Source organism: Panthera tigris, chromosome D4 (genome assembly GCF_018350195.1).
Source record: "Panthera tigris isolate Pti1 chromosome D4, P.tigris_Pti1_mat1.1, whole genome shotgun sequence".
Lineage (NCBI taxonomy): Eukaryota > Metazoa > Chordata > Mammalia > Carnivora > Felidae > Panthera > Panthera tigris.
The window spans coordinates 86,468,818-86,492,716 of NC_056672.1; the positions used below are offsets into that span (position 1 = coordinate 86,468,818).

The 23,899-nt window shown below is 52.0% G+C and overlaps 1 protein-coding gene across 2 annotated transcripts; it reads right to left on the reverse strand.

Moving 5' to 3' along the window:
* Positions 1-20: 20 nt before the first annotated feature.
* On the reverse strand, positions 21-19,883 carry DYNC2I2 (dynein 2 intermediate chain 2). Of its 2 annotated transcripts, XM_042965177.1 has the most exons (9): positions 19,698-19,883; positions 8,272-8,520; positions 3,477-3,586; positions 2,804-2,961; positions 2,022-2,131; positions 1,346-1,513; positions 915-1,147; positions 475-632; positions 21-274 (listed from the first exon to the last, which is right to left on the reverse strand). In XM_042965177.1, the coding sequence occupies exons 1-9, from the start codon at positions 19,881-19,883 to the stop codon at positions 36-38; spliced, it is 1,611 nt and encodes a 536-aa protein (XP_042821111.1). In that variant the 3' UTR covers positions 21-35. The 2 variants fall into 2 exon arrangements, with proteins under 2 accessions (XP_042821111.1, XP_042821112.1); XM_042965178.1 differs by lacking the exon at positions 1,346-1,513.
* Positions 19,884-23,899: the final 4,016 nt, after the last annotated feature.

The following is a 23,899-nucleotide window of genomic DNA, read 5'->3' on the forward strand; positions in this document are numbered from 1 at the left end:
CTGCCCCCGACCCCCCACCCCCACCCCGGTTGTCCTCAGGCGGCCACCTCTGCTGCCAGCTGCTCCAGGTCCTCTGTCTCCCGGGGTCCTTGTTCGGTGAACTCGGTGCTCAGCTGCCACACCTTTACAGTGCCCTTGGCGTCACCGGCAGCCAGGAGCCGAGTCTGCTGGCGATTAAACTCAAGACAGTAGACCGGGCTATCATCCTGGGTTTGCTTGATTGAAACTGTGGGTTTCTGGGAGCTTTTCTGTAGATCAAACAGCTGCACATCACCTGCAGGGAGAGAGAATCATGGGACAAGAGGCCCAGAACAGTGGCCTGTGCACCCAGGAAGAGAAACTCCTGGCACAAGAGAAGTCCACCTGGTTTAGCCCTCCTTCCCCCACCTGCTGCCTCTCCCCAGCTCAGAATTCCAAGTACGTGCTGGGCCCGTATCACTTAAATGGATCTGAGCCTATCGTCCTATTTCCTACCTTCCCCGGAAGCAGCCGCAAACACCAAGGGGCGCACTGGGGACCAGCGCACGGCAAACAGGTACTTGTGGGACAGCTGCAGGGAGGCCAGGGGCTGGGCCTGCAACATGGAGTACAGGTGGATGTGGCCGTCGGTCCCCGCACTCAGGAAGAGATTCCTGGACAGGATGAAGGGCAGAGAGCCAGGCAAGGGGATGAGTACCGGGTGTCCTGCCCAACTCCCCCTGGGCTGTCACGTTCCTGAAAAGTCTCCATGGACCCCCAAACTGGGAATCCCCTTAGGGAGAGAAGGGCCAATCCCCAGGAGCCAACCACCCGAGCGCCGGGTAGGAGGGCTCAAATAGCGAAGACCTGGGCCCAGGCCAGACCACAGGCCCTGTAGGCCGCTCTATGGGGCTTCCTCACCCTCCCTGCGCCAGGTGCTCTGTGGCCTCCTCTACCTGTGGAAGGGGGAACAGCTCACAGAGTAGATGGGACCACCATGGGGAGAGAAGGTGAACCGTGCTGGGGCCCGCAAGGGCACAGAGCTAGGCATCCGCGTGAGGGCGGCCTCTTCTGCTGCCAGGGAACACTTGAGCGGGAAGCCACCTTCCGTGCCCAGAACAAAAAGGCTGGGGTCAAAGCCGGAGAAAGCCACCGCCGTAGCACCCACCTCGGTCTCCCCCCGGGGAGGCTGTGGAGAAATGAATGGCAGGGCAGAGCCAAGGGAATCTGGTCAGAGTCCCACAAGAGCCGAGTCACGCGAGTGGGAGCCACGTGACCTCAGTCGCCAGCACCGCTGCCCGTGCCGCCTGCCGCCACCCCCAAGGCCCACTTGCGGGGGTCCTACGGTGGGCGGGCGGGCAGGGGCGGCAGCTGGGGCCCCACGTACCTTCTTTAGCTTGGTGTTCTTCGGGAGCTGCTGCACGACCAGGGCGAAGCCCTCCGTGAGCTGCAGCTGGCCCACCCCGCCCCCCTGCCAGAGCAGCACTTTCCCGTCCGTGGCCACACTCAGCACCTGGAAGCGGTGGCTGTGCCGGGGCTCAGGTAGCCAAAGCACCTGGGACAACAGGGTACGGGACCAAGGTCAAGAAAGAGCTGCTTGCTCCCCAGGCTGCCCCCATTTCCCAGCAAGACCGGCGGTCACCCTCATCCCCCAACTACCCCTTCTCTTGCGGGAAAACCAAAGGGGGAATTCTGGGGGAGGCCCGGAACCGCCTCACACACCTGGGGGCAGACCCGAGGGTTCCGAGGTCCCTCCCTGAGACGCCAGGATAGCTGGGAGCCCCACATGGCCAGCTGGGGTGCTGGGGGGTGCTGGGAGTGGCCCAGGGCCTGGGCGTGGCAGGGGGGCGGGTGTGACTTCTGCCCCGGGGGGCTAAGAATGCCGAAGGAAGGCCGAAGGCCACTGTCCCTAACTGCCAACTCCTTGGTGACCTGCTGTGGCTGTGCGAGCAGGCCCCCTCTCTTCCGTTTCACCTCAAGGAGCAGGCCAGCGACAGCAGCACTCAGTTCAGGGAGAAGGGGAAGGTGCCGCCCCGCCCCCCACCGCGGCCCACTGCTCTGACCTGGTACACAGGGTCGGTGTGCGTGTCGTCCGTCAGGCCCGTGCGCCACAGCAGCGGGTCCTCGGGATGGCTCACGTCCCACACCAGCACCTCACCACTGTACAACCCGCCTGCGGGACCAAGCGCGCCCGGACAAGAGCTGACTCACGCGCAACAACCCGGTGCCCCAACCGAGCACCAGCCCCGCCCGCCCAGGGAGCAAGGACGGGGAGCCGCTTCCCCAGAGTCGCCGGGGGGGGGGGGGGGGGGGGGGGGGGGGGGGAGGAAAAGTCCTGCCCTCCCCCCACTCTGGCCTGCTGTGCCCCCACCCACCCACTGCCAGGCTGATCTCCAGGCCCGACACCCTGCCGTGCCCTCCGGCACAACCCCTTTCCCAACACGTGTGGCTCCTGTCACCACCCACGGCTCCCCGAGGGTGCCCCTGTCGCCCTGCCTCGAGTCCTGACCAGGCTGCACCCTTGCGTGGCCCACACCCCATCAAGACTCAGCAAGGACCCGCCAACGCCCCCACCACCTCCTCCCCCTCCCCTTCTTCCTCACCCCCCCCCCCGCCTTTCCTCCCCATCCTCCTCCCCCTCCCCTTCTTCCTCACCCCCCCACCCCCTCCGCCTTTCCTCCCCATCCTCCTCCTCCACGCTCCACAACTGGCACGGCATCCTCACCTGAGCCCAGGGCTCTGCTCCCCAAGCAGACCTGCCCCAGCCGTGCCTGGGGGCCGAGGGCCCAGTGGAGAGCTCCCCTGTGGGCACCCTGCACAGGGTGGGGAGCAGAAGACGGCTCACCTGCGACATGGGACGGCTGCGTGGGGTGGAAGGCCAGGCACATGACGGCGCTGGGCACCTCCACCACTGCTGACGGCTGCTGGGGGTTCAGGCCTCGCCTGTCCAGGTTCCAGGTACACACGAAGGACTTCAGCGTGCTCCAGTCCCCGTCGTCCAACCTGCACAGGGACGTGCCTGAGCCGGCTCTGCCCCGAGGCCAGGATCTCGCCCCCACCCTGCTCCTAGCACCAGACCCGCCACCCACCCACCGCCCCCAGATCAGCCTGCGTCCCCGTCACACCCAGACCGTACTGGGTGCTGTAGTGGCACAGGTTCCTCCATAGCACAGTGGCAGGACCTCCTCTAGAAAAGGGTTCCCGAGAACCAAGATGGGTCCACACGATAGCAGGGTGGGGGAACTGTGGCCCATCAGGAAACGGCTCACGGAGAAGAGGGGGCAGGCCCAGGGCGCACTGCCCTATGCTGGCAGGTGGGCACCAGGACTGTGGGCTCTAAGCCCCTCCCTCTGCTGCTCTTTCCAGCCAACCTGGTGCCTAGGCAGCCTCGAGAATAAAAAGACTCCCAGAATGGCCAAGCTCCAGGCCAACCTTCACCACACAGACAGGGAGAAAGAGGCTTAAACCAGAGTCTGAGGACCTCCCATTGCCCCACAGCCACCCCTGCTGCCGCTCACCGGCCATAGGCACAGGCCACCACGGAGCCGGTGCTGTTCCAGGAGACACTGGTCACATGCAGACCCTGCCCCTGGGCTGGGGGGTAGCCCAGGGTGTGCAGACACGTGACCTGCAAGAGACAAACCATCCCTAGCCCTGAGCCACAGAGCCCCCCAAAAGGCGGCCTTGTAGCCACCTAAAAACCACTACTACAAGCTTGGACCTCCAAAGCCACCCAGGTCCGCTGCCCGGTCCTGGAGGGAAATGTAGAGCCTTCATCCCAACACCACCCCAAACAGGATGCTTCCAGAAACCCAGAAGAAAGGATCTTACGAACCGAGACAGATGCCAGGTTCTGGCTCAGAGTAAGACCCTGTTCTATACACAGTTTCAAAAGCTCTGGCTCCTGGAACTGGATGGTGCTCTATGTGCCACTAGACTATGCACCTGGAAATGGTTACAGTTTGGGGCGCCCGGGTGGCTCAGTCGGTTCAGCGTCCGACTTCAGCTCAGGTCATGATCGCGCGGTCCGTGAGTCTGAGCCCCACGTCGGGCTCTGGGCTGCCCCTCCCTGGCTTGCACACTCTGTCTCTCTCTCAAAAACAAATAAACATTAAAGCAATTTTTTTAATGGTTACAATTTTATGACTATTCTACCACATTAAATAAAAAACCATTTTTTTTTAAACCTCTGGCAGCTTCCCTCTCAGCCCATAGCAGCCTGGCACACCAAATGAAAAGGCTGGCAGTGCTGGCCACGGTGAGCGATCAGCCCAAGGTTTCTGGGAGGGGATGTGCCACACAGATCAAAACGTCTGTGATAAGCTGCATACTCCTTGACCTTATGACTCCATATAAAGAAACTACCCGATGGAAAGAATCTAAAACGTGTAAAAAGCTGTATGGTGGGAACCCTCACACACTGCTAGCAAGGACGGAGAATGGCAAGGCCACGGTGGGGAGACAGTCTGGTGGGTCTTCAAAAGCTAAAACATAGAGGCACCACACAACCCGGCAGTTCTGCCCCTAGGTACACGCCCAAGAGAACTGAGCACACACGTTTACCGGGGCGCCCTGCTGGCTCTGTCCCTGGAGCATGCGACTCTGGATCTCAGGGTCGTGAGTTCAAGCTCCACGCTGGGCACAGAGATTGCTTAAAAATTTTTTAAAGATTAAAAAAAAGCTGTCCAGTGTGGTAGGAGGTGAAGGGAACTCAAGAAAACCTTTTGTGCGGGGTGCCTGGGTGGCTCAGCCAGTTGGGCATCTGACTTCGGCTCAGGTGATAATCTTGTCATTTGTTGAGTTCGGACCCGCGCCAGGCTCTGTGCTGACAGATTGGAGCCTGGAGCCTGCTTTGGATTCTGCATCTCCCCCTCTCTCTGCCCTTCCCCTACTCATGCTGTGTATCTCTCCCTCTCTCTCTCAAGGATAAATAAACATTAGGAAAAATTAAAAGAAAGAAAAGAAAGAAAAGAAAGAAAGAAAGAAAGAAAGAAAGAAAGAAAGAAAGAAAGAAAGAAAGAAGGAAAGAAAGAAAGAAAGGAGGAAGGGAGGAAGGGAAAGGAAAGGAAAGGAAAGGAAAGGAAAGGAAAGGAAAGGAAAGGAAAGGAAAGGAAAGGAAAGGAAGGTTTCTTGATCTGGGTTCTGGCTCCACAGAAATGTTTTACTTTGGAAAGCCACAGGCCTGGACACTTGTGGTTTGTGCACTTCTTTACGTCATGTTCAACTAAAGTGTACATCAGAAAGGCACCACAGACATTAAGTTATTTGTCACAACACTACATATACCTGCAACCCACTACTTATACCCAGTGCACTTTAAAATCTGAAGATAAACCTACAATGTGGGAGAAGCAGGGGGACCAAGGGACTTCTCTACACCTTCACTGTGGCGGACACGTGTTGGCCAAGACTCAGAATGGCATGGCCATGCCTGGGTGGCTCAGTCAGTTAAGCGTCTGACTTCGGCTCAGGCCACGACCTCACAGTTCGTGAGTTCGAGCCTCGCATCAGGATCTCTGCTGTCAGCACGGAGCCTGCTTCAGATCCTCTGCCTCCCTCTCTCTCTGCCCCTCCCTTCCTGTTTGTTTTCTCCTCCCCCCTCCTCAAATAAACATTAAAAAAAGAAAAAAGAAAAAAAAGACTCAGACCGGCACAAAGGGTGAACTGCCTGCACAGAGAACACACCTGGATAAACTCGGCTCAAAAAAATAAAGTGTATGGATGAAACATTAGGTGGTGTTTTATTTTTATTTATTTTTATTTTTTCGAGAGAGAGCGTGTGCAAGCAAAACAGGGACAAAGGGAGAGGGAGAGAGAGAATCTCGAGCAGGCTCCACGCTCAGTGCAGAGCCTAATGTGGGGCTCAATCTCATGACCATGAGATCAATAGTCAGAAATCAATAGTCAGATGCTCAACCAACTGAGCCACCCAGGCTCCAATTAGGTGTTTCAAAAGGACACGTGTGAAGTCTCCATAGCAACCTGACAACACAGAACAGGCTTTGCTCCCGACCAGAAAAGACCCCAAGACTGGCCACAGTGACTCATAGCTGTCAACACACGTGTGAAACAAGGGGCAGGAAACAACAGAACCAGGAGGTCAGCGGTTCCAGTGGGAGACCCTGGGTGGTCTCTTCCTTATCTCCAATTTCTAAGCTTTCCACAAGGTTGTCCCACTGATTGTAGAATTCTGACATTATGGTTTCTCGTTAAGAGCAGCATCCCAGCCCTTCCAGAGCTACTACAGCAGTGCCAAGGACAATGATGAAATGTCAAGGCCAACACCTTGACAGAAGTAGAGAGAAAAACCCCAAGACAGTAATTCCATCATGAGGGAATCAACAAAGAACTGATGCAAAACAAGAAGTGGGAGGACAGACTCGCTGTCGATGTGATATAACAGCAAAGTGCTAACGCCCTCCTCTGCCCAATGCTCGCGCACCGCTAACATGCGGGGCTGCCCAGGGCCAGCTCACCAGGCTGCCACTCAAAGGGGGCAGCCTAATCTCCCGCCCACCCTCGTTTCTGGAGGATACCTCTCTAGAAGTGAAGCTGGGCGTCCACCCACAGGGGACTCAGATAAAGGACGACGTGTCCGTGCAGTGGGACCCAGTGTAGCCGCTGGGACGCCTACAGCACCTTTGTAGGAACTGACATGGAAAGCTCAAAGTGACAAAGGTCATCAGGAAAACGTACAGTGCTTTCCACTTGTTTAAAATGTTCTCAGTGACAACACTAGTCATGATGCTTGTGTTAGTGTAACACAGAGAAGACTCTAAAGGCGTGTGGGCGTGGGAACAAAGTGTCCCCTCCCACTGTCTACATGGTATATGTTCTGTATTTCTATACTGCCTGGACTTGTTATAATGAACATACATTGCTTCTGTAGTCAGAAAACAGATATTTTGGCACCTGGGTGGCTGAATCTGTTAATAAGGGTCCGAGTTCAGCTAAGGTCACGATCTCACGGCTTGTGAGTTCGAGCCCCACGTCGGGCTCTGTGCTGACAGCTCGGGGCCTTGAGCTTGCTTTGGGTTCTGTCTCCATCTCTCTCTGTCCCTCTCCTGCTCACGGTCTGTCTCTCTCTCGCTCTCTCTCTCAAATATAAATAAACATTAAAAAAAATTTTTTAAAGGAAAAAAACGTATTTTTTAAAGGGGGAGAAAGTAACACACACTTGGACCAAGTTAATCCATAGAAATGTGGGAACGTGCTAATAATAAAGAACAAAAGCTTAACCTCTGTAAAATTGGGTGGTGGGGCGGTGGGGCACGAGCAATGGCAAGGAGAGACAACAAGCTGGGCTCTTCCTCTTCCCTGAGCCCTTCTTGTGCCCGGCTAATAAGGAGTCAGTGACTGCCCACTGCGGTGTGGCCTCGGCAACTGCATTTCAGAGTGATTTTGAGGACTTCCCTCAAACTGATTTTCCCATGCCTTCCAGTGACTTGGTGGGAAGAGGGCAGCGGGGGGGAGAGGCTAGAACAGGGCTATGACCTCTGAATACATAGTTACTCATCTGTTTCTACAGGAAGAAAGCACTGTATAAAAAAAAAAAGTTTGGCTCAGAACTCCAAGGCTCCCCAGTCGAGGGCCCGCAGCCGTGAGCGAGCAGCCTGTCCACAGGGGAGGCTGAGGCCCAGCACGGAGCAAAAGCCAAGAGCCCCCCATTCGTCTCAAAGCCTAGCCTGCCTGTGCGGCCGGACACCTAAGTGTACAGGGTCACTCTGAGCTGAGCCTCGGAGACACTGAAGTCACTAGAGCATGGCAGTGAAACCAGACAGACCAGGGCTCAAATCCCAGCTTGGCCCGTTACAGCTGGGCGACCGTGGACAAGTCAGTTAGCCTCTCTGGGCCTTGTCTATAAAACAGAGATCATCCAAGTACCGCCTCATGCAGCTGTGCTGAGGAGTGAATGAGATGGCACAGAGAGCCCTCACCACATGGTGCCAGGGGAGACAGCCGAGCGGTGGAGAAAGTCTGGTCCAGAGTCAGACTCCCCACGTTCAAGCCTTGCCTCTACTGCTGACTAGCTCCATGTGATCCCAGAAAAATCCTTTCAACTCAGGAGCCTCCCCATCCCCAGCTGTAAATGGAGGTAACCACAAACTACTTCTTGACAGCAGGGAAGCCTCGATGACTTACTCTCATAAAACTCGGCTCAGCACCTGGCAAAAAGTAAGACCTCCATGAACGCAGTTACTATTATTGCATTATTGCTATTAACAGCATCTGGCCTAAGAGGACTTCCAACGGGGGCGGGCGAGGCTCAGGCTGGGGCAGAGGAGGAGGGCGTCCCAGGCTGCAGTTCCCTACCGTTGGCCGCTGCTCTGTCCAGTTCACCTCGAAGCCGTCAAAAGCGTGGCTCTGCCAGTTCTTATTCAGCTCTCGGATAACCATGGCCTCCACCCTCCGAAGAAAGGCTGCCAGCCTGGGGCTGTCGTGCTGGGCCACAGACCGAGCGCTGACCGGTGCAGGGACCTCGGTCTGCACCTCAGCATCCGCATGCTTCCGGGTCTGGACAGATGCTTCAGCAGTGGCAATGCTCGCCGTCTGGCAACTTTTCTGCAGAAAATCAAAACCCAGTGGTCACCAGTCAGCGGTCAGTGGTCACCAGTCAACCCAGGTCACTAGTGACCGCCTGCCTGGGCACTCTGTTCCCCCTACTAAACAGCACCCCTCCCGCGCTGCTGCTTACCCTCGGGCCAATGGGCCTCTGGTCATCCTGCCTGCCCCGGTCTGCCTCTTTGCTCTTGTAACTGGCCCATCTTTCAAAGGAGGAGCCTGATCTGTGCGCTATGGGTGAAGATGATCCCTCAACCGTCCTATGTGCACTGGGCCACAGTGAGTGGTTCAGGGGTGGTCAACATGATCCAGTAAGAGACTGACCCAGGACTTTCGGTGACACTAGGACACCATTTGGAGGGGATGCTGGAGTGTCACTTTTCTTTTTTTTTCCCAGGAGTGCCTGTAATATTACAGCCAGCAGTGGTCATCCCAGCCAGCACAGGGAAGCATCGCAGACCTGGCCACCAGCATCTCCCTCCCTTCGCAGGCCCCTTCCAAGGTGCCCCCATGATCAAAGGAAGCAGGTGAGTCTGTGATGAGCTAGTTGGTAGAAAGAAGGCAGGCTCCTCCCCAGCTGCCTCTTTTCTCCACCCTGCCCTCTGTCTCCAATTCCTTGTCCCCTCTTTAGCTGGCCACAGGGATAGACATCAGACCAGGGAAGGAACTACCAGCCTCCCTTTCTTATGGACAGGACCCATCATTTATCAAATGAGGGGGCCTAGCAGATCGTCATCTGCAAGAGGCTCTGCTCACACAGCCCCTCACCAGGCACCTGAACGTGCAGGGCAATGGCGAGGCCCGGAACCCCTGTGCACCTCCCCCACCTGGCTCAGGCTTGGGGGGGCAGGGCTGTGCACTAGGCCAGTGCCAGTAAGCCTAAAGGAAGGGAGCGGGCCCCACAAAGGGGCAGCTCTTCCTAGTACATGAAACACCTGTCCCCACACTCCCCATCACATTCCACTAAATTGTCTTTTCTTATCTGCCTCCCATTAAATGGAGTTCCTCCAGCATCAGAACCCTGTCTGATCTCTATACCCAGCACTTTGCACGTATTTGGCACACGGCACAAGCCCATTTAGACAAGATATATGTACATATATTTTTATATATCTCCACTACACTGTATGTATTATGTTGTATACACACATAGACTATATATATCACACATATACTATTTACATATATTTCCTTTACACCACACACACACACACACACACACACATTATTTACTGAGTGTCCACTTGCCAGGCACTGTCTGGGTACTATGGATACAGCAGAAAACAAAATGTGCAAAATCCCTGTGCCCGAGAAGCTTCCACAGGGGTTGGGGGTACACGAACAAGAAAATACCCACCAACTACCTATGGTGCCAAGTGCAGCAGATGTGTGGGAGAGAAGGGAACAGCCAGGGAGGTCTCTGGGGAAATGGCACTTGAGCTGAGGTGTGAAGGACAAAGGGAGAGCTGCAGGAGAGGGTCCTGGACAGAGATGGGAGGGGGAGGCCAGAGCAAAACCTTACAGTAGAAAACGTTCCGTGCTTAGAGACTGGACAGCAGGTGGCGTGCCTGGCCACAGTGGGTAAGGAGGGTGGCCCGAGCACAAGGGCACGGCCAGGAGGTGTCTGAGAGCCACAAGGTGTGGCCTGAGTGGGTTGTAAGCAGGGCCATGCCTTTTTGGCTGCTCGGGAAGAAGTGAGGAGCAGAGGACAGGTTTGACAACCAGTGGAATGTGATGGCAAATTCTGGGAAAAGAGAACACAGAAGCAGTTCTCCTGGGCCTCGTTTAGACCGAGATGCCTCCCATCCACATGGAGGTGTTGAGGATTCCCGAGAGCGGTCGCAAGGCGTGAGGCTCTGGAGAACATCCGACAGAGACATGACTTGAAACCACAGCACTGGAGGGGTCCACCAAGGGAGTGTGCACACTGAGGAATTCGTGGATGGGCATGAGGATCAGAAAGCATACAGGCTTGGGGTGCCTCAGTTGGTTAAACATCTGACTTCAGCTCAGGTCATGATCTCACGGTTCATGGGTTGGAGCCTCGTGTCGGGCTCTGTGCTGACAGCTCGGAGCCTGGAGGCCGCTTCGGATCCTGTGTCTCCCTCGCTCTCTGCCCCTCCTCTGCTCGTGCTCTGACTCTCTGTCTCACAAAAATAAGTAAAATGTAAAAAAAAGAAGAAGAAGAAGAAGAAGAAGAAGAAGAAGGAGGAGGAGGAGGAGGAGGAGGAGGAGGAGGAGAAGGAGAAGGAGAAGGAGAAGAAAGAAAGAAAAAGAAAAGAAAGTAAAGAAAGTATACAGCCTGAGCCAAAATTCTAAGAGACTGGGTGAAAATCAAGCTTCCAGAAGCCACAATGATGGCAAGAGTGTTAGTTGCTAAGTGCTAACTCAGGCACTGTCCCAAAAGTTTTACCCATATCTTATTCATCCTCACAACCACCCTATGAAGAAACTCCTATTTTTGCATTACTAACATGGACACTAAGGCACAAAGAAGTAATTCACCCAAGATCACACGGCAAAGAGGTGATCACAGTAGGCCTTGAATTCAGGCAGTCTGACCTGTGACACGAAACTGTCCCTCAGCCATGGTGTTCTCACCCAGTCTAACATCCTGGACACTCATCACATCAGATAAACTCAGAAAAAGTTTCTAAAAGAATGTTACCCCAATGACTTAATCTAAGACAAAAATGTCCACAAGATAGCAAGCTGTTATCTTTCCATCTACTTCCATTAATATTTCTTTGCTGGGGTGCCTGGGTGGCTCAGTCGGTTAAGCGTCCAACTTCAGCTCAGGTCATGATCTCACAGTTTGTGGGTTCGAGCCCCGCGATGGGCTCTGTGCTGGCAGCTCGGAGCCTGGAGCCTGCTTCTGATTCTGTGTCTCCCTCTCTCTGCCCCTCCCCCACTCGTGCTCTGTCTCTCTCTCTCTCTCTCAAAAATAAATAAACATTAAAATTTTTTCTTAAATATTTCTTTGCTGCTTGCTTATTCAGACAAAAGACAAATGTCAAAACACTAGGGAAAATTCACAGAGGAAAAAAAAAACTTAAAACCAATGACACGCTGCACCCACAATATTTTCTGTGAATTGGTAGGAAACTACTATCATTATTCTCTTTTCATTCTGGGACAACTAAGTAGTTTCCATAGTTCAAGATCTGACTATCTGGCCCGACCCTGATCCGTCCCATACATCCCATCCCATCTGGAGATGAAGCCCCAAAGCCTCCAGAAGGGAAGGGCTTGCCCAAGGATACCCTGTGTAGACTGGTACCTTCTGTGCCAGGCAGTGTGTGGCTGGACTGAGGCTCCCATAACAAGTCCTCTGAGACATCAGAGAAGTCAGGGAAGAATGAGATCCTTGCTTTCTGGGCCTCAGCAAGGTCAGGAAGAGGGGTGTTAAGGATGCTGGGCTCCCACACCTCAGAGGCAGAGGCACTACAGGAGGGACTGGGACCAGACTTTAATTACACCGGGAGGTGTGGCCAAGGGAAACAGAAAAATTCCCAAACCAAGATCACCAGTCACCACGGTCTGGAGTCTGAAGTCCCAGTGACCTCCAGCAGAGAGGAAGGCAGTGAGATTCAGGGACCAGAACCCAGTGTGGGAGCCCAGCTCTCCTGCCCCCAGGAGAGCCTGCAGACACCCAGAATGTCAGGACTCCTACCCAAGCCACCAAATGTGTCCCAATACCAGGACTGTAGCTTCTGACTAGATGAGAAGTGGACGCGAACCTAGGCTGGGCCAATCAAGCTCTCTCAGGGAAATTCACAGCAGAGACAAAGATTTAACAAGATGGCATATGCCTAGAACGGAAACCTGGAAACGTTGGCCCCAACAATTAGCCAGGGCCACAACCAGGAGACAAGCAGAGACAGGCCTCGGGGGATACATGTAACATCAGAGTTGAGAGGTGGGGGACCCCCAAGTTTCCTAGATTCCTCAGGACCAACTGCACCTTCAGAGGCCCAGGAGACATCCCAGCATCCTGAAGAGAAGTGCTTGACAGGAGCTGGTTTGGGCTAGTTTCTGTCACTTGCTATCAGAGTCCTACACTGACCCCTAGGAAGGCTCCCTGACTCCCAGGCCAATACCTCTCAACGCCTCACTTCTGAAATAATGGGTCTCTAGCTGGCATCTAGGACTGGCCGATCAATTTCAGGAACACTGGTGATGACAGAGGAAACGGCCCCACTGGGTCAGGTGATCAGCCACCACCCCAGGCCCCGAGGGGTGTGCTGAGAGAATACTGGGCTCTGCCTTGCATTCAGGTTCAGGCTGAGATTGACCAATGTCAGGTTAACTGTGCTCATGTGTGACTCAGTCATTCAGAAACCAGCCAGCCAGAAAAATGTATTCAGGGGGTATCGCTATGAGGCATGAGTACTTCAAAGTCATGAGTAGAACAGTCACTTTCTTACTAAAAATATACATTCTAGGGGCACCTGGGTGGCTCAGTCGGTTAAGTGTCTGACTCTTGATTTCAGGTCAGGTGATGATCTCACAGTTTGTGGGATCAAGCCCCACATCAGGCTCCACTCTGACAGTATGGAGCCTGCTTGGGACTCTCTCTCCCTCTCTTTCACCTCTCAAAATAAATAAACTTAAATAAGGAAATAAATACACACATACATATATACATACATACATAACATACACACATTCTAGGGGTGCCTGGCTGACAGTGCAGAGCCTGCTTAGGATTCTCTCTTTCCGTCTCTTAAAATAAATAAATAAAACTCTTAAAAAGAAATACATTCTAGGGGCGCCAAACTGGCTCAGTCAGTAGAGCATGTGACTCTTGATCTTGGGGTCATGAGTTCAAGACCCATGTTGGGTACAGAGATTATTTAATTTTATACATTCTAGATCTCCTCGACTCTACAATGTATTGTTTATAAAACATTCCAATTGTTTAATAATAGCTCTTCAGGGGAAAACTAGATTACATACACGGGCCATCTGTGAGACACACCGATTTTTAAGATGTGTCCTATGACTGAGGAACATCGCCATCCAGAGAGGAGGCGTCTTTGAAGGTCTGAGATGATGTGCAAAGGGAGGCCAAGCCCCCATCGGTCCCTTGGGTAGCAACCACTACCAGCCAATAGAAGCGGCACACGGCATCTCATTTCATCAACCAGCACGTCTGACTCGCGTGCAAAAGGACCTCAAAGACATTCTAGACCTGACTTCTCAACGGGCAGGCCCCAGAGTCCCTCAGAAGCTTGCTAAAACACAAGCTGCCTCCTCCAGCAGGGGGGCCGAGAGTGTGCTTTGTGAACAAGCCCCCAGATGATGCTGAGGCTGCAGGTGCAGAGGGCTGTGACTCAGACCCCACCTGTGGGTCTCACCCATCTGTATGCTTCCCAGGGCCACAGCCCAGGGTCCATCACCTCTTGCTCCCCCCCCAGCCCACAGCGCAGACCATGCTCTCACACACCCCTCACTTCTACCTCTGTCACTCTGGGAGCTGAAGCTTCACCTGGGGTGGGGTGAGATATGGTTCATCCCGGAGGCTGAGGGATGCTGTTAAGTCCACCTGAAGGACGCTGCCGGGCAGGTGGGGTGCGTGTGGCCTGTCGCCGTCACCTCGCCACATCCAGCGGGCCCACTTCTGATCCTCCTCCCCAGAATTTCCCTTGTCCTCAGGTGGCCGTCACCCCCAAGGCCTCCCCCCACTTCTACCTCCTTCCCCATCAAGTCCTGCACACACACCTGATGAGAACACAGGTGTGATGGGAGCAGGGAGGACTCCGGCCTGAGCCAGCGTCTCTGGGCCCACACTGCAAACCCCCTGAGCGAGCACCACAATTTGACGCAGGTGTGAGGCACAATTCACAGCTAATGAGCAGACAAGGTGAGACAGGAATGTCTTAGATGCAAAGTTGAGCTGAGTGGGTTTCCTTTTTTTTTTTAATTTATTTACTTTTGAGAGAGACAGAAACACAGTGTGAGTAGGGGAGGGACAGAGCGAGAGGGAGACAGAGAATCAGAAGCAGGCTCCAGACTCCGAGCCGTCAGCACAGAGCCCGATGCGGGGCTCGAACTCATGAACCGTGAGATCGTGACCTGAGCCGAAGTTGGACGCTTAACGGACTGAGCCCCCCAGGCACCTCCGGCTGAGTGGGTTTCGTGGTGGGATACAGGGACAACTGTGTCACCAGAGGCCTCTGAGAACGTAGAGTAACGGAACAATCTCCAGTTCATGTGAACTTGCCTCTTAGTATATCGGGGCAACAAACAGCTACTCAGAGAAGAGCGTGGAGCCAAGAGCCAACCAAGAGGACAATCGCAGACGTTTCCATGGAAGTTGGGAGATGCGTTAGGCTACACAACCTTGGAGCCGCAATTACTGCCGACTACCTTGGTGTCGTCTTGGTCTTTCAGTGTGCTCTCATGCCCCTTGAAAAAAAAATCTAGTATGGAAACTGTGTAGCAAACCCAAAGGTAGAGAACCACGGATTTAATTCTCCTTGAAAATTTGTAACAGGCCAGACCCAGGTTCAAAACAAACGCCCTCCAGCAGGGGGTGACATTGGCTACAGAAGCCACCAAGGCGAAGAGGCAGCCTGGGAAGAAGGAAGAGCCCGTGGGCAGGCAGCTAGTTGAACTCCAAGCAGGGGAGGAGAGTTGCAGCCTATGTGGGATGTCAGCACACAAGAAGATTATTCAACCCAGTATTTCCTGGGTGCCTCCGGGAGGTGCAAAAGTACACAAGACCCACTCCCTGCCTTCTGGGAGCTCGCAGTCCCAGAGACACAGACCTGAATGTCCAAAATGCATTCCATGGATGAAAAAGTTCCAGAACCAGATAGTGGTGATGGTTCCACATGGTGAATGTACTGGACACCACTCAATTGTACACTTAAAAATTTCTGTTTTTTCTAATTTCTAGGGAAATTTCTATTATATGTACCTTTTTTTAAAAAGTTTTTTTATATTTATGTGTTTCTGAGACAGAGAGAGACAGAGCATGAGTGGGGGAGGGGCAGAGAGACAGAGGGGGACACAGAATCCGAAGCAGGCCCCAGGCTGTCAGCACAGAGCCCGACGCGGGGCTGGAACCTACAAACCGCGAGATCATGACCTGAGCCGAAGTCGGACGCTCAACCGACTGAGCCACCCAGGCTACCCCCTTTTTTTAATTTTTTTTTTTTAACAAACTTTTTTTTAAATTTTTTAAATGTTTTTTTAAATTTATTTTTGATACAGAGACAGAGTGTGAGCGGGGGAGGGTCAGAGAGACGGGGAGACACAGAGTCCGAAGCAGGCTCCAGGCTCTGAGCCATCAGCACAGAGCCCGACGCAGGGCTCGAACTCATGAACTGCAAGATCATGACCTGAGCCGAAGTCGGACGCTCAACTGACTGAGCCAGTCAGGCGCCCCTCTATTATATGTATCTTTTTAAAAATTTTTTTTATGTTTATTTATTTCTGAGACAGAGAGAGAGCACAAGCGGGGGAGAGTCAGAGAGAGAGGGAAATGCAGAATCCGAAGCAGGCTCCAGGCCCCGAGCCATCAGCACAGAGCCCAACACGGGGCTCGAACTCACAGACTGTGAGATCATGACCCGAGCCGGAGTCAATTGCTCAACCGATTGAGCCACCCGGGCGCCCCTCTGTTATATGTATCTTTCCACAATTTTTTTTTTTTTTAAGTAATCCCTACACCCAACATGGAGCTCAAACTCACGACCCCGAGATCAAAAGTCACATGCTCTACCAACTGAGCCAGCCAGGCTCTCCACCACAATTTTTAAAAAATGAAAAAAAAAACACAGCCCACATTTTCCTAGGATCAGCATTGGGCTGGCTTCAGAAAGGTAATGCTGCTGCTGGAAAGGAGGATGCATTCAATTGGTGGTCTCAAATTTTGCTACCTATCAGCACGACCTGGGGAGCTTTAATAAAACCAGATTCTCAAGTCACAACACATACCAATTTAGCCAGAACCGCTGGGAGGCAGACATCCATATTTTTCAGGAGTCTCCAGGACATTCCAGTGTCAACCATCCGGCACCCTCTATCTCAGGCAGCGGGACTGGTTCCTGACACGCCTCTGCCATCAAACTGTTTTCTTATCCACAATCTCATTTAACCCCTCACAAGGGGGTGCCTGGGTGGCTCAGGTTCAGTTGGTTGATCCATCCATCCCCTCAGGAAGTATTCTAACAAGGACCCATTTTGCAGAAGAGATCATGTGACTGGCCCAAAGCCCTAAAGAGGGTGTGCACCCCGGTCTTGAACCAAAGTCCAGGACCCTATCCCTCTGTAAACAGATTGGAATATGACAAGTAAAGCCAGGTCAGGCCAAAGACCATTAATATTAAAAAAAAAAAAAAAGGGGGGGGGGGCGGGGGGTGCCTAGCTGGCTCAGTTGGTAGAGTATGAGGCTCCTGATCTCGGGGTCGTGACTTCAAGCTCCATGTTGGGTGTAAAGATTACTTTAAAAATAAAATCTGAAAAAAAAAAAAAAAAAAAAAAAAACCCTAAAAAAATTAAAAAAGAAAAAAAAATCCATCAATGGAACATGGAGGTACATTACAATATTGCACCGCTACATGGGCCAAAAACCACTGTCCAACTTTTCCAAAAAAACTTTTTAAAAAATTAAGAAACTGGGGCGCCTGGGTGGCTCAGTCGGTTAAGCGTCCGACTTCGGCTCAGGTCACGATCTCGCGGTCGGTGGGTTCGAGCCCCGTGTCAGGCTCTGGGCTGATGGCTCAGAGCCTGGAGCCTGCTTCTGATTCTGTGTCTCCCTCTCTCTCTGCCCCTCCCCTGTTCATGCTCTGTCTCTCTCTGTCTCAAAAATAAATAAACGTTAAAAAAACTAAGAAACTGTATTTAAAAATTAGCTAAAACACTAATCACAGGACTTATTGATAAGAAAAAAAAATGTAAACTGCCTAACAACTCATCAAAAGAGACTGGTTAAATAAAATGAAGTTACAAAAAAAAATTTTTTTAAACATGGACATTTGTTCAGGATGTATTAAGTGAAAAAACTGGGTCTATGAAATGTTGTGCACAGTGTGATTCCGTTTTTATTTAAAAAATGGGGCAGGGGCGCCTGGGTGGCTCAGTCTGTTCAGTATCCGACATCAGGTCATGACCTTGCGGTCCATGGGTTCCAGCCCCGCATCCAGCTCTGTGCTGACGGCTCAGAGCCTGGAGCCTGCTTCGGATTCTGTGTCTCCCTGTCTCTCTGCCCCTCCCCTACTCACGCTCTGTCTCTCTCTCAAAATTAAATAAACATTAAAAAAAAATTTTTTTATTTAAATTTTTTTTAAACATTTTATTTATTTTTGAGACAGGGAGATAGAGCATGAACAGGGGAGGGTCAGAGAGAGGGAGACACAGAATCCGAAACAGGCTCCAGGCTCCGAGCTGTCAGCACAGAGCCCGACGCGGGGCTCGAACTCACAGACCGCGAGATCATGACCTGAGCCGAAGTCGGCCGCTTAACCAACTGAGCCACCCAGGCGCCCCTTAAAAAAATTTTTTTAAATGGGGCAAAACAGACAAAGCAGGTACAAGTCGAATGGCCGGGGAATGGGGTGATTTTTATTTCCACTTTCTTTTTTTTCTTTTTTTTTTTTTTTTTGCATATCCAGATTTTTTCTAAATTTTGGACACACAACTTTTATAAAGAGAAAAAACTATTTTGGAAAAAGCCATTTACCTTCTTCTGACCCTTGCAAAATTCTTACAACTTAACAAAAAAAATCTGCTTCAGCAAGACAGGGAATGCTAGTTCAAGGGAACCACCCTCACAGATGGAAGCTTACACCTCCAGTGTTAGAATTAGTTCTTAGAACCTTACGGCTTAAAGCTATAGTTGCAAGGAAATGAACCTGCCTCAATTTCATTCTCTGTAAGGGAAAAAAAAAAAAAAAAAAAAAAAAAGACGGATTCAGTGGTTCCCAGCCTAAAGTCTTCTAAAATCTGAATCTTCAGCAAGCAAGAGCTGTGTGATAAGGATGGAGATCAACTAAAATATCCACTTCGCTTTTCACCAGAACCATTTCGGTGCAGCCTGGTTAAGCGGGGAATGCTTTCCCGGTAGATCAAATCCAGGCTTGAGACCCGCAGGCAAGACTACTGGCCTGAGGCAAGAAACCAGTCTTCCAGAGTTAGACTTCATTGGAAAACTCCCTAGTGTCGGGGAGGACCTGATGGGGTCACTCGCGCAGCAAGCAAGCTAAGCCTCGGTTCCCTCTTCTGGTAAATGTGCGGCACCCTACAACGCCCCCCCCCCCATACCCATTTTCACCGAGGGGACGCCAACATCCCTACAATGATCTGCAAGGCACTATCTGACCCGCCTCGGCTTACCCTCTCTGACCTCAACCGGGACCACTCCCCCTTGTCTCATTCCTCGCCAGCTCTGCCACCTCCTCAAAACACAAGATCTGCTCCGACACCAACCCCAGGGCCTTTGCACTTGCAGTTTGCGCCGTCTGGCGGTTCTGCCTCAGGTATCCACTTGGCTCACTCACTCCTCCCGGTCTTCGCTCAATTGTCGCCTTCTCGGTGAGGCCCACCCACCCTCTCACTCTCCAAACCAGTCCTTCTGATCCCGCACCCTTCTTTTACTTTTGTCCATGATGGCACTACTCGCCCTCTGACACACGACAAAATTTAATTGCATAAGTTGCCTACGGTCGGTGCCCTGCAAACGGCCCCAGGTCAGCTCCAGGAGGGACTTCATTCACTGACGGGTCCCCAGCGCCAGAACGGCTCTCGGCACACAGCAGGCCCTCAAAGTCCGCACAAAGACCCCTCCGGAGAAGACCTGGCACCCGGGAGCCCTGCCTCCTCAAAAAGCCTCGTTTTGTGTGCTTTTCATTAAACCACTGGAAAACCGGCGTGTCTCGACCTTAAATGCACTTCCTTCTTCTTTTTAAAGGAAAGTTAGTTTGAAACGCCTGAAAACTGCGGTTCACACAAAATCCTTCAAAACATGGGGTCTTCAGATGTTTTTAAGGAAAACCCCTTTTGTTGTCGGGTCTGGGGGGAGACTGGCACGAGAATGCCACAGGGCGGGTCTCCGTGGGTTAAAATACAAAAATAAAACGGGGGGACCCCAGAACCTGGCCCGGAGGCCGCGCGCGGACGGACCCTCGCCCTCCCTCCCGCGTCGCCGCGAGTCGGGCCCGCGCCCTCACCGTCTCCCGGCGGATGCCCTGGACGCCCCTCCACTGAGAAGGCACAGACGCCACGCCCAGGGTCTCGTCCTGCAGCGGCCCCGGCCGCCCCGGCCCCCCGGCGCTCGCAGCCCCGCCTGTCGCCAGCGCCTCAGCTCCCGCGCTTCCCGCCGGGCAGAACGGCCCGGGCTGCGCGCTGGTTGCCATGGAGATAGCGCCGCCCTGTCGCGCCTGCGCACTGCGACATGACCTTCGCCCCTGCGCCTCCAGAGCGGAAGCCTGGGGAGGTGAGGCCATCGGCACCATTTTTTAATGGGTCAGACAGCCACCTCCGAGACCTGAGAGAACGAGATAAATTATTCTTTTTGGCCAGTGTGTGACAAACCCGGCCAGTTTTGGATACTCCATCCCCAGGAGGGGCACGCCTGAGCATGTGCGGGTACCCCTGGCCCGGGAGGAAAGTGCGGAAGTGGGGCACCGTGCCAGGCTCAAAGATGGCGCAGAGCGGCCGGGCGCAGAGGCGAAGACTGGGGGCTGCGACCAGAGTGCGCGGATGAGTTGTGGGGCCTGGGAGTGCCCAGCGGAAAAGTTGGGTGCTCCCAGCAGATCCCGCTCCAGATTGCGGCCACTTCGAGGCCTGGTGCTCACTCTCTGCTCCGTAGTTTCTGCCTAGATAGAATGGTGATTTAAAATATCCATATGCGGATCGGGAGTTTGGTTGGATCATTGGAAGGCCCAAATGAGGTCGAATACAGAAGACGGCTTGTTACATCGAAATTAAAGACCCAAGTAACTACCAGTTATTGAGTGTGTGTCGTGCGTCGGTCGGGCAGAGCCCAGAGATTTATGTATATTGAACTTATTAAATGCTCAAAACAACTCTATGAAGAAGCAACTGCTCTAAGTCCCATGAGGGTGCCAGTGGTTTGAGAAGTAACTGCGCCGCCCATCCAATAAAACCCACAACACGTCTGCACAAGCCCCCGCAGATTGCTGCTTGGCCACAAAGCCCGCTTCTGGGCTTCTTGGCGGGTATCCTCCCGCCAGGTCCTCTGCGCTGCCTTCTTTCTATCCATGAACTCTTCAGGGATGCACCAACTCTGCACCCCCCTCACACAACTGAGTCCTCATTTAGGACCCTGTTCCAGCCAAGGCCATAAAGACTGATTAGATTAACAGCACTGGGGGCGGGGGGCGGGGATGGAATGCAATAGAAATTTCTTCCAAAAAGAACCAGACAAAATTCTCCTTGTGAGGCCCTCTTAACGCTAAAGAATGTACACATGTCACCGAAGATTCCAAAAACCACACTCAAAAAGAAGCTCAAGGCTGTGGGAGTCAAGAGGCCTAGATTTGAACACCGTTTGAATAGTGCTGTGTCCTCTTTAGTAGACTTGGTAATTCTCTGGGCCTCGGTTTCCCAGCTGTAAAATGAGGCTAGTGAGACTGGACCTGCTTTCCCTGACCAAGGGAAATATTTCAGGAAGAGAAGAGTGGTCCACAGTGTTAAATTCCCCAAACAGGTCAATGAGGATAAGGCCAGAAAATAGATCAGCCACTGAAACTGGCGTTCTGAATGATATCTGATGACCTTAGTGAGAACAATTTCAGTGGAATACGGGGAACAAAAGTCAGCCTGCAGAGGGTTTAAGAATGAAAGAAGGAAGCAGAAAAAGTAATGGACATTATTGACCAGCTAAACACAGGAAGTGGGTACGAGTATAAATTGGTAAAATCTAATTGGAGGGTAATTTGACCTTAAAGTCTCTTCTTTAATCTAGAAATCTTACTTGTGGGAATTTTTCCTGTGTCAACGATTACAGGTCTGCACAGATGTTGAGCCCCAAGGATATTCAACAACACATCATTTATAATAATATTACCATGATAATAGGAGGATCCTGCGGTCAACCTAAATTTCCAAGCAAAGTCATGCCACACAACAGGTGTTCACTAAATATCTGAGAAAGAATGTATAGTAGGCCTTTAACGGAGTATTTCTGACACACGGTATAGAATCTCAGGTGGCCATTAGCAGTGTCATTATAGACATTTAAAAGTGGCAAAATGTGTAGCACATTAAAGTTTCTATAAAATGCAATTTACAGATAATGTATCCTGTTTCTATAACAATGTCTATTTCTAATAAAATCTAGGAATATAGATCTAAATATTGATCACAGCTGCCTCTGGGTAATTTAAATTTCATTTTTTTTTTTTTCTCTTTGGGGCATTCAAGTTTTATGTGGCCTATTTGGGGACAAGGAGAAGGGCAGTTGGGCAGCAAGTGGGCCTGTGGTATCTGTCCAGTCGTCATTTCTCTCACCCTGAGGCAGCAGGCGCTCTAGCCCATCCTCTGTTACCCTGACAGCAGCTCAAACTCCTCTGCCCAGCCTCTGGGATGCCCCTCCCTGCTCTCTTAACCTTCAGTCCTCCCTGGAAGTGTTTACTTGCTAAAGGGACCAGATCCCAAACCCCTGTTATTGGCTCCCAGGGGACTAAATTTCTCTCCTCTGGAGCACTCCTCAAACTTATAAGTAAGTGACAAGGTACTAATGCCTGTCTTTGCCCCAGTGGGGCTTGGCAAGCCTCACCACCATAGAGACCACAGGTGTCCCCAGAAGCCCAGCACTGTGCCTGGCACACAGCAAAGACTAACTGAATGCCTCGCCGCTGGTAAGTAGTTTCCAGCCTAATAGGAGGCCAGAGCCCCTTTAAATCTCAAATGGCTTATCAGGCCATTTCCAGGAAGCTTCCTGCTTCCTACCTCTCTACTCCTTGCTACACAAAAAGTTCAGTAAATGTATGTTCAGAGAACATTCAAATGCCTTCAAAGAGGCCCTTGCAAAGAGTCAAAAAAGAAGGCATCCCCATTTTATGGGGGCCTGGGTGGCTCAGTCAGTTAAGCGTCCGACTTTGGCTCAGTCATGATCTCACGGTTGGTGAGTTTGAGCCCCACATCAGACTCTGCTGACAGCTCAGAGCCTGGAGCTTGCTTTGGATTCTGTCTCCCTCTCTCTCTGTCCCTCTCCCACTCGTATTCTGTCTCTGTCTCTTTCAAAAATAAATAAACGTTAATTTTTTTTTAAAAGAAGGCATCCCCATTTTAAAACTCTGTTGGCAACTATTTTAGGAATGTTCAGTTCTATTCAATAAACAACTCAACTTTTGAATGTCCATACCATGCACCAAGGATGAAACAAGAAATATAATAACACCTCCTAGCGTATGGGGTCCTCGCCATGTGTTAAGCACTTTGCATGAATTCTCACAACATCCTGATAGGTCAGATATCATGTCCCACCCATCACAGAGGTAGGAAAGAACAAAGGCTCAGAGAAACTCTTGACTTGCCCAGGTCATGCATAGCTGGTGAGATGGAGGTTGGGTTAACACCAGAACGGCCTGATTCAAAAGGCCATGCTCCTTCCTTTAAATTTTTTTCAATGTTTATTCATTTTTTGAGATGGGGGAGGAAGGCCAAAGAGAGAGGGGGACACAGAATCGGAAGCGGGCTCCAGGCTCTGAGCTGTCAGCACAGAGCCCGACACAGGGCTTGAACTCAGGAACTGTGAGATCATGAGCCGAAGTCGGACGCTTAACCCGACTGAACCACCCCGGCACCCCATGCTCCTTCCTTTAAATCACTCTGTGCCTTAACTATCTTGTCTGTAAAACTGGGATGCTAGTGTCTATCTCTTCGGGGTTGAGATAAGATTGAATGAGTTAACACTTGAGCACAAAGCAGTGTGCCTTGTATGCATCAGTACATCATACTTTTTAATCATTTTTTAAATTTATTTATTTAAGTCATCTCTACACCCAACATGGAGCTTGAACTCACGACCACAAGATCAAGAGTTGCACGCTCCTCTGACTGAGCCAGCCAGGCGCCCCACTACTCCTTAATTATTAACATTATTATTACCACCAAGCCATAAGGGGTCAGGAGGCCATCCAAAGCGAGGCTGGGCCTTAAAAGATGGGTGAGATGAGTCCTGAGTAACACTGAGCACAGTCTAGGTGTGTGCACACATACACATTTGGGTGTGGCCATCCAAATAAATGCTGTCTTCCCCAAGTTGCCACCAATTATGTGCCAGGCGCTACACTAGGTTCTGGGGACTGAGAAAGTTCTGCCTTCGCCAAGCTAACAGGTTGACAAGAGAGACAGGAACAATACCCCGTGAGTCAACTCTGGTGATGCCAGGGATGTGTGGCCA